We start from the raw sequence: 8,885 nt of genomic DNA, 5'->3' as shown, positions 1-8,885 counted from the left end.
AAGCTCCTCCTGATAATATCTCTATCTCTGTTGGACACAAGACATTTTTTACCACATGTGTTGCAGACGGAGGCATCACCGCATCAGGGATGCTAAGAAATTATTGTGGTTTGTCAAGACGACTTGTCCTATTCACAGGGATATTTATACAAAGGGATATTTTGTTTTGAAATTCATAATAATACCATGTGTCATTTTTTCTAATAAATATTTTACCTCTATCTACATGGATTGGAGAATCGTATTAATTACAATATTAAGTCAATATTTTTTAGAACAATGTGTTTATTTGGTTTGTCATGTTTTAGTAGTTTTAGGACCAAACCATAGGAAAATAGTGTTCAAATAAGCCCTCTTGGTGATATTACTTTTGGAAACAGAACATTTTTTTGATGAGTTCACATTTGTTGTCAAGGTGTCACAAAGTCGGAACTAGCAAACCATATAGTATGTCAAATGATTTTTTTGGATATAGTAATTAGTTATACAAAGAATACATATTAGCGGCTCAAAAATAGTATTATAAATGTCATAGGCTGTTTGGGCTACCTAAGAGTTTTGAACCCTCAACTTTGGTCTGATTGCATCCCCATTACGGATGTAAGGCTTTGCAAGGTTAGGGGTTCTCAAGGTGAGGAGGAAACAGGAGGAGCTATGTGTACCTTACATCTTGAACACTGGTAGTGCTGATGGTTTGTGCGTGGACAAACATGGACTATGTGTGCATCACCATTGAGTTTAATTTTACAATGGCAATTGGTGCCGATGCTACCACCACACTTACGTGGGTGGCAGGGGGGCAGGGCTGACATCACCATGGCAAGACTCACCGTTGGTACGGGCATCACACATAAATTTAGAGATTAAAAGACTCACTCTGGCTATGAGCATCATGGAGCAATAGGCTTGAGGGTTCTCGGGAGGAGAAATATGGGGCCAGCACATGAGAGCAAAATTAGGCATTATTTAGGCATTATTATGTGCACGCACGTGCACACTTACTAGTGCACACAAAAACGCCTCTGTTTTTTCCATTAAAAGAGGAGACTATAGGTAAAGTAAGGTTTATTGATGAATAAGCCACTGATAAAAGATAAATAGGTAAAGGTCTAGCTCAACCCAGAGCAGATGATATCCTACTGCAAGGGTGGTCTTAAGAATCTAAAAGAGGTTCAACCGCTATTGCTCTCGCGTGAAGATTTTTTTTTACGTGACAGGAAACGAGTCATATAAATTGAAATGTCATAAGCTTTTTATTTTTTTGAGTCATATAAATGTCATAAGCTTTCGTTGCCCAAAATTCATAGCCGGCACAAAAGAGGAGACAGCAGCGAGGCAGGTACATTTTCTTACAATGCAACTAGTGCTCTTGTCCTTTCCTCGTCGTATATGTACTATTTTCTTCGTTTGCAAACAACAAGGTTTGAATCTGTTCAGAGCTTGGACGGCGTTTTCACACCAGCAGCAGATGACAAGCGCGCCGTCACTTTGAACATGTGCTCGTGGGCATCCTCGAAATGAGGGCTGGTGGCCTTCTTCATGTTCTCCATCCAAGCAAGGATTTTCTCGCGAGGTCCCAGGATCCTGTCACGTCTCTCATCACCCACCAGCTGCATGCAACCCATCCTCATATTGTTAAAAAATCTGACAGATGGCAAAAATCACATTCATTCATGATATCAAGGCAAATATGGTGTACCTCCAACTGCGTTATCTCGCACACAAGGCTGAGATCCGCAATCGACGGCTGCGGGTTGCCATGTAAGAATTTTGCGTCACCTTTGAGCCATTCCGATTCGATTGTTTTCAGTGACCTCACCAGCAGTTTCTCGGCCTCTTTTGCAGACTCGGGATTTGGTGTAAGACCAAAAAAAGGAGCCAACACGGTGTGCAGTACAAAGGTTGCTGCAGACGTAGTATGCAAGGATCAATCCCTCAAATGCAACTACGCAAGGATACCAAAGGGCTATTGATGGATGGATAAATAACTTACATCAACAATAATTTTACCCTTGATGATTAGGAAAATAATTTACATGATTATGTGCTACACACTGCAATGGTTAAATTTCCCTTCTGCTCTTCAGCATGATTTAGTTGCGTTGACGGGTAACTCATTCGACCTAGGATTGCAAAACTCAAGGGAAGATATATCCTAGCACAAGTCTGTTGCGGTAGATTAAATAGGGGTTCTTCGTTTCAGTTTTTAGTATGCTTAATTCTGTTGGTTGCAAAACACTAGTGGGAAAACATATGTTTCATGCTAAATGATAACTCCACACGATAGCCTAGCAGGACCCTCCATCAGTACATTAGATAGGTTTTTCACCTGCACCACGGCGCAAATTTGAGTGATGCCAATCCAAGATGGACTCGATTTTTGCTCTGGTAAACAAGTCCGTTGGGTACCTACATGTGAATAAAATAGTAAGATAGTGACTTCAAACTATCAATGAAGTACCCCCTCCTTAAAGAAATGGAGAATAAAAATTAGCTTCTCTTTACAGGAAAACATCGACACTTATTAGAGCAAAAAAACCTGACAATGATTTAACTCAGCAACTACCAAGCATACCTAACAATGACCCGTTGGGCTCTAGAGGTTCAATAAAAGAAGTCAATTATTGTGGAAACAGACCTGCTCCAAAAGTCATCTGCTCAGAAATAACTGAAAAAGGTGGGCGTATTTTAACTATGGGTGATAAATCCTAACCAGAACACAATATCTGAAAACCAACAGAGGAATCTGAACTCTGTTCAAGTGTTGGTCAGTCAATCTGTATGTCAGAAAACTCCATGGGCTATAACATTCATATATCCAGTCCAATATGGGAAACCAGTAACAGAACTTATGAGCTAAGAGCTGACCAGAGTAAGTCAAATTTATATGGATACAGGATGATATATCTGTACATTTCATTTGTAGACAAGTCATCAACTCAAAACTCATCATTCCATGCACAATACAAAGATAGCATGGAGAACCATCTCAAAAACTCGTCAACTCGGAACTAACCGACGTTAGTCAAGTCCACATAACCCACCCAATAACTGAGTTCAGCTCACTTTACTGCTGAAAGTACGAACCAGCTAGCGGATCTTTTCGTTTTTGGCGAATTCCCCTCATGTATTCAAAACTGTTTGAATCACTCCCTATCCCCAGTCTAAGCTGCTATATTGACCACTATTGCGCAGTTTTAGTCAGAGAAACTGATTACAAAGGTTCGGGATTGCAAGCTTATTTTAATTATGCTGATGGTGGCTAGTTTATGGAAACATGTGGATAGAAGCTTAGTTCAAGGGAAATGAGTGCATACTGAAGAGGGAACCCAAATTGTTAGAAGGAAAAGAAGTACTTGTCAGTCACATATAGTAGGAAGTTACAAAGGAAGGCTAAGAAGTAGCGCACCAGTGGTCTGGAACCCCAGGGAAGACCGTGGCAAGATACCTCAAAATGGCATGGCTGTCACACAAAAGAAGTGCAAGTTTGGTCAGAAATTTAGAGAAAGAAAAGAGGTGAAACAATTAGCATATTTCTCCAAGTACTAGCTAATTAGCAAGTTTTATCAGCAGCGTGTAGTTTTGACAAATCAAGAGCCATTCGAATTGATAATTGATACTGTTAACTGGGTGTATTAAAAAAAGCTATAACAAATGCAACGAAACAGTCCCCATGGTTGGGAGGTGTAGCTAGTTTGACTTTGAACAAATATATAGCGTACACTCCTCATATTACTAACTAATTAGCGACTTTGGTCAGGAGTATATTTCAGGCTGCAGTACAGGCCGTGTGATTGACCATGATGGTGAACAGATATATATTCAAGCTGCTACAAGAAATGTAAAGGGTACACATGAGTAGACTAGATGATGATGAACAGGTAGCAGGACAAGGGTGCAGCTAGTCTGACTTTGAACAGGTATATGGGGAAACACAGAGTATGAGAAAGATCAGGTAGGCATGCACGGACCTTTCATAGAGTTTGAACCTTCCATCGACGATCGCTGGAACCTGTCCCATTGGGTTGATTTCTGGAGAAGAACAAGTTTATGTAGTACTGAAGCCAGCTAGTGAGAGACTTGAACGTAAGTGGAGATTCATAAGGGGATGAGAATAAGGTAGGTGGCTTACTCTTGAACTCGGATGTGAGGTGTTGGGCCTTGAGGAGATCAACGGTCACCTCCTCGAAGTCGATCCGGTTCACCCTGCGCCTCAATAGCCATTAGAAAAGTGAACAAGATCAAATTAATGGGGAAGGGGAGGGAAGACGAACAACCTGCAGAAGATGATGAGGGCGCGGGAGGGCTGCGACAGGCGGTCAGCGTACACCTTCAGCAGCGGCATCGCCATGGCGGCCTGCCTCCTCAACAGATCGATCGACTAGCTGTAGCTGACTGTCTAGTCTCTAGTGCACTACTGTACTTCTTGTAGCGGAGAGCCGGAGATGAGAGGAGAGGAGATGAGGGGAAAACACACTCATGCGGCCTCCTCATTCTCTACGTAGGGAGTGACGTCACCGGCTTTTCTTGTTTATGAAGGGACAGGCAGACAATGTTTTCAAACGAGGAAAATCTTTTTATATTGACACTAGTAGCAAATATCTCATGCTTGCATGTGTTGATTTTTATTAAATGGTGTGGCTAATTCGGCGGTCACAAATTTAGCTTTTAGTTAGATAATACTGTATTATCGAAACTTCATTCGCAAACAAAAAAATAAAAACTGAGTTGAAATTTATGAGTATCACTACTCACAAAGCAAATATAAGGACCATGAGTATCCGGAGTATATTCTCAATTGCAGCTAAAAGAACTAAATTTCAATCCAACATGAAACTTATAATGCACGAATAACGTGCAATCAGATAATATAGAACATAATTGAGCACTAACTTAATTCTGAGCTAACAGAGAGTAAGCAAAACCGTTTTATTAAATGCTTTTTAGATCATTGACAGTTTCGCTGGAAAAGGTCCTCACCCAGCTACTGTCATGAATTAAGAATTTGGGATCGCTTTCTCGTCCGGTCATGCTACATAACAAATGTTGCGTTTTTTTATATCATCCCGCGGTTGAGAAATGGTTATCTTTCTAGACATTGGTGTGCCTAGGTTAAGAAAATGCCTACTTCGTGTGTATCATATATATAACCGTAAGAACCCGTTCAGACATCATGTAGGCTCAATAGCAGAGAAATTCTTTGGCGGGGACGATATTTTTGCTATGGAGAGGTCTCCTATAGCACTTAACATGCAAAATACTTGGTCCACTCTCTGTACATGGCTTGTGCACTCACAGATGAAAACACATGCTATACATGTGGATGTGGGAAGGAAAGGTAAAAACAAACTTCCCAATCTCTTTTTTTTCCTCGTGACGCCACCAACTTCGAAGAGCGTAGACTTCTCGAGGAGAATCGATAAAACAAGAGATCATTGCCAAGGTGAAACGGATCACAATGATGGATCCAAATCGAATGATCGAGAAGACTAGCCAATATTGAGAGATTAGAGGGCTAAGATTTTGCGACAAGAATGACTTGGGTCAGAATAATGGTAGGTGGGAGAATAGGCTAGCTTCACCGGCGACATCAACCACAATGGTGATGAGGAAGCCATTGTTGTGTGATGATCGCGGACTCTTTTCTTCTTTTGGTCTTTGAACTTGCTCTGTCCTGATTGTTACTTGTTTTATGTATTGGTGGTGCATTTGGTCTATAAAGTATGTATAAATTTGAGCTTAATTTTTAGAAGGCTTGTGATTCTATAGACCTCAAGCCTTAAAACAGTATAAACCCTCGAAAGGGTATCGTGGTATCGTTTAATCTCAACCATCATATCCCTAATTTCAAGCAGGTATTATTTAATCTCAGTCGTCCTTATGTTTCACCCAAGAAAATGTTTCAGCCTTGAAGGTCTATGGAAGCACTAGCCTTTTTGGAATTATGCATTAGGAATGTTACTGTTCTACCTTATTGAGTTGTGAGATGACCGGATCAGTTTACATGTCAAACTGAAGTCAACTATTGTTCTTTTGCATAGGAGAGTTAAAATTAGTCAACTTTCTTTTTTTTGTGTATGGATTTTTTGCGCACATGTTCCTCCTCAACTCTCAACCCACCCCATACCCAAAGAATTGTTATCGAGTATACTAAAAAATGCTTTATGGTTATGGAATTTTTTTAGTATCGCCTAGAGTTTCTCCAAGTAGACTTTTTTTCTGAACCATGCAGGAGAACTGCATGTAATCAAATTAGAAGGAAGAAAAGGCGACAAAAAAAAGGACAAGGTGTTTTGGCTCCCGAGAGCATATGCTCCCGGTTTTGGAAATGTTTTTTAAGCGCAGTCGGAAATGTTTAAAAATTCCGAACAAAAAGTGGATGTGTACATCTCGACATCATATGTGCTCAGAAATTCGTTTCACGTAAATCGACAGTTTGTGTGTGCGAAAAAGACAAAATTTGGTGCTTAATTTTTTTTTCACAAGACATTTCTTTGTCTTCTTTACACATGACATAAAAAACTCAGTTTTCCACAAAACTTAGCGCGCACACATATAATGCCCACATATACGCCAAATTTTTGTTTAGATTTTTTTGATATTTTAAAATGTTTTTTCTGTGTAGCGGGAGCATATACTCCTCAAAAGTGGATTTCTAGAAAGAAAGGCCGGAATACAAAGAAAGGCTCTAAGTGGACCTGGACAATTCCAAACGCATTCATCACAACTCCTGAGGCTCCAAGGCTGCATGCGTGTCCATGTACATACAATACTGGATCCGGCAAGTTTGGAAGATCACCTGTGTTCTCTGATCATCTTGCCTTGTGTTCTACCCAAAGCTGAACATGTGTGATGTTCCTGCTACTTACTACTGTAAGTTTAACCGGCGTGTTTGTGTGTGTCTGCAGATTATATGTCACTGTCAGAAGCTTAATGCTGACAAAAATAATGCAACATGCCTGCATGCTCACCTCTCACAGGCTCACCACTGGCAAATGGCAATAGCAGGCTGCAACAAGGAAGTTCCTAACCTACACTAGCTTTAGCTAGCAAGAGTGTAGCCAAGACAGGTACCGTTCACCAAATCCAAGCTCGGTTACTGACTGAATAGGAGAATCATGCTCATCAATTACAGACCATTTGAGCACTGGAGCTAACCTGTTTGTTTTCTTTTAGTACGAGACTACGAGTCACACTCATCTTAGCTGGACTTGGATTCTTGCATGCTCTCTTTGTTGCTTTCCTGCACCACTCATATCCTCACTACTGCGACTCCGCACCAAACCCTCTCATTTTATCTCACTGTCACTCTCTAACATTTCGTCAGTCTACAGCATCTCGGTAGATTCACAATGCAAATTATCTGAAAAAGGAAAGATTCACAGAACGAAACTTTATTTACACAAGCGAGCGAATCTAGCTATAAGCAAGGAACCAGTTTAATTCTTGATCACAGAGACATACACCGATACAGTGAGTTGTACTGCACTAGAACGAACAGAGAGAGGCCTAGAACTTTCAGAGAACACAACTCAACTGTGAACTGAAGGCGAAAGCAGGAAACAACGACACGGCCACACATTTACACCCCGATGTGAGGACTGATACACATATGCGAATGACTTCAGAGGCTGATCAGGAACCGAGGTCCATGTGCACCCCGATGGCGATGAGGAAGATGGCGGCGAAGGAGAAGAAGATGACGGCGTGGACGACGATGGACACGGCGCTGGTGTGGAAGTTGCCAAACTCGATGAACCGGCACTTGCCGGGGATCTGGCAGAGGAGGCCCGGCGAGAGCAGGATGAACAGCACCAGAGGGATGAACACGCCGGCCCAGTCCTGCATTTTCTCCCCCTACCGTCTCTGGGCAGACAGAAGATGCTCACTGCCTGTCTATAGAGCTTGCTAGCAAGTCTATGCAGTGTTATAGTGCTCATATATTAGCAGGGATGAGAAGGGAGGAGGTTGCAGCGGAGCTATCATCCATGTTTCACATACCATTCCATGGGGAAAAAAATGTGAGGATCTACTTAACCACACCGGGCCAGGGGTAGTGAAGTCTTTCAAATAACAAAAATGCACTTGGCACTTGGGACATGTAATTTATCTTGAACTACTTAACATATGTATTTTGTATGACATGCCATTGATTTTTCTATCTGACAGTATATCATGTATACATGATAATTCAGTTGTTTTTTATAGGTTTAATCACAAGGGAAAGCCAACAGGTTACTGCTTGAGTAGGAGCTAGTAAGAGGTACTTAATGGTAAGGGGAATTTGTCTCAAGTTGCCTATGGTTTCTTTAGGGGCAAGAGTTGCCTATGTGAGAGGAGTGCATGCATCATGGCTTCAGAAAGGAAGGTCAGCTAGGTTAACCATTGGTTGGTGAGCAGTGAGCACCTAACAAATAAAGTTGGCACTTCAAAGTATGAATGATGCCCTGGATCGGAGGAGGACACCTAAATAGCCACACAAGTCTTACACTGGTAGAAAAAAGGGCTTCCATCCAGCCCATTAGTCGCGAAATTATTGGAACCGCGACCAATGGGCTCTTTAGTCGCGGTTCGGGAGGCGAACCGCGACCAAAGGCCTGGGCCCAGCGCGCTCGGTGGCCAGCTGGTGGACGGGAGGCACTTTAGTCGCGGTTGGCCAGGCCAACCGCGACTAAATGTCCTCAGGCCTGGCCCAAAGGCCTTTAGTCGCGGTTGGCCAGGCCAACCGCGACTAAAGCCCCACCACTACATATACCGTCCAGCCCACAGCACTTAGCCATTTGGTGCCACTTCTCTTCACAAACTTCACAAGGGGGTGTTGGTTTGCTTTTGGCTCCTCTTATGCACACAAAGTGTTTGATGAAATGCCCCAAGAGCATGAAACC

At 42.0% G+C, this 8,885-nt stretch overlaps 2 protein-coding genes across 2 annotated transcripts; both read right to left on the bottom strand.

Annotated features, from left to right (window-relative positions):
• Positions 1-1,230: 1,230 nt before the first annotated feature.
• LOC124655437 (glutathione S-transferase T1-like) lies at positions 1,231-4,454 on the bottom strand. Its single transcript, XM_047194332.1, has 7 exons — positions 4,278-4,454; positions 4,133-4,206; positions 3,972-4,032; positions 3,410-3,463; positions 2,330-2,409; positions 1,700-1,905; positions 1,231-1,610 (listed from the first exon to the last, which is right to left on the bottom strand). The coding sequence occupies exons 1-7, from the start codon at positions 4,349-4,351 to the stop codon at positions 1,434-1,436; spliced, it is 726 nt and encodes a 241-aa protein (XP_047050288.1). The 5' UTR covers positions 4,352-4,454; the 3' UTR covers positions 1,231-1,433.
• Positions 4,455-7,417: 2,963 nt separating this feature from the next.
• Positions 7,418-7,899, bottom strand: LOC124658066. Its single transcript, XM_047196512.1, has one exon. It carries the CDS (start codon positions 7,846-7,848, stop codon positions 7,636-7,638), a length of 213 nt encoding a protein of 70 aa, XP_047052468.1. The 5' UTR covers positions 7,849-7,899; the 3' UTR covers positions 7,418-7,635.
• Positions 7,900-8,885: the final 986 nt, after the last annotated feature.

Source organism: Lolium rigidum, chromosome 5 (assembly GCF_022539505.1).
Source record: "Lolium rigidum isolate FL_2022 chromosome 5, APGP_CSIRO_Lrig_0.1, whole genome shotgun sequence".
In the NCBI taxonomy this organism is placed as follows: domain Eukaryota; kingdom Viridiplantae; phylum Streptophyta; class Magnoliopsida; order Poales; family Poaceae; genus Lolium; species Lolium rigidum.
This window is presented reverse-complemented; position numbering and strand designations above follow the sequence as displayed.

Coding starts and splice junctions, on each gene's coding strand:
- LOC124655437 (XM_047194332.1), bottom strand. CDS start 4,351: ATGGCGATGCCGCTGCTGAAGGTGTACGCTGACCGCCTGTCGCAGCCC. Junction 3,464..3,971: donor AGGTTCAAACTCTATGAAAG/GTCCGTGCATGC, acceptor TTTGTGTGACAG/CCATGCCATTTTGAGGTATC. Junction 1,906..2,329: donor AAATTTGCGCCGTGGTGCAG/GTGAAAAACCTA, acceptor CTACGTCTGCAG/CAACCTTTGTACTGCACACC.
- LOC124658066 (XM_047196512.1), bottom strand. CDS start 7,848: ATGCAGGACTGGGCCGGCGTGTTCATCCCTCTGGTGCTGTTCATCCTG.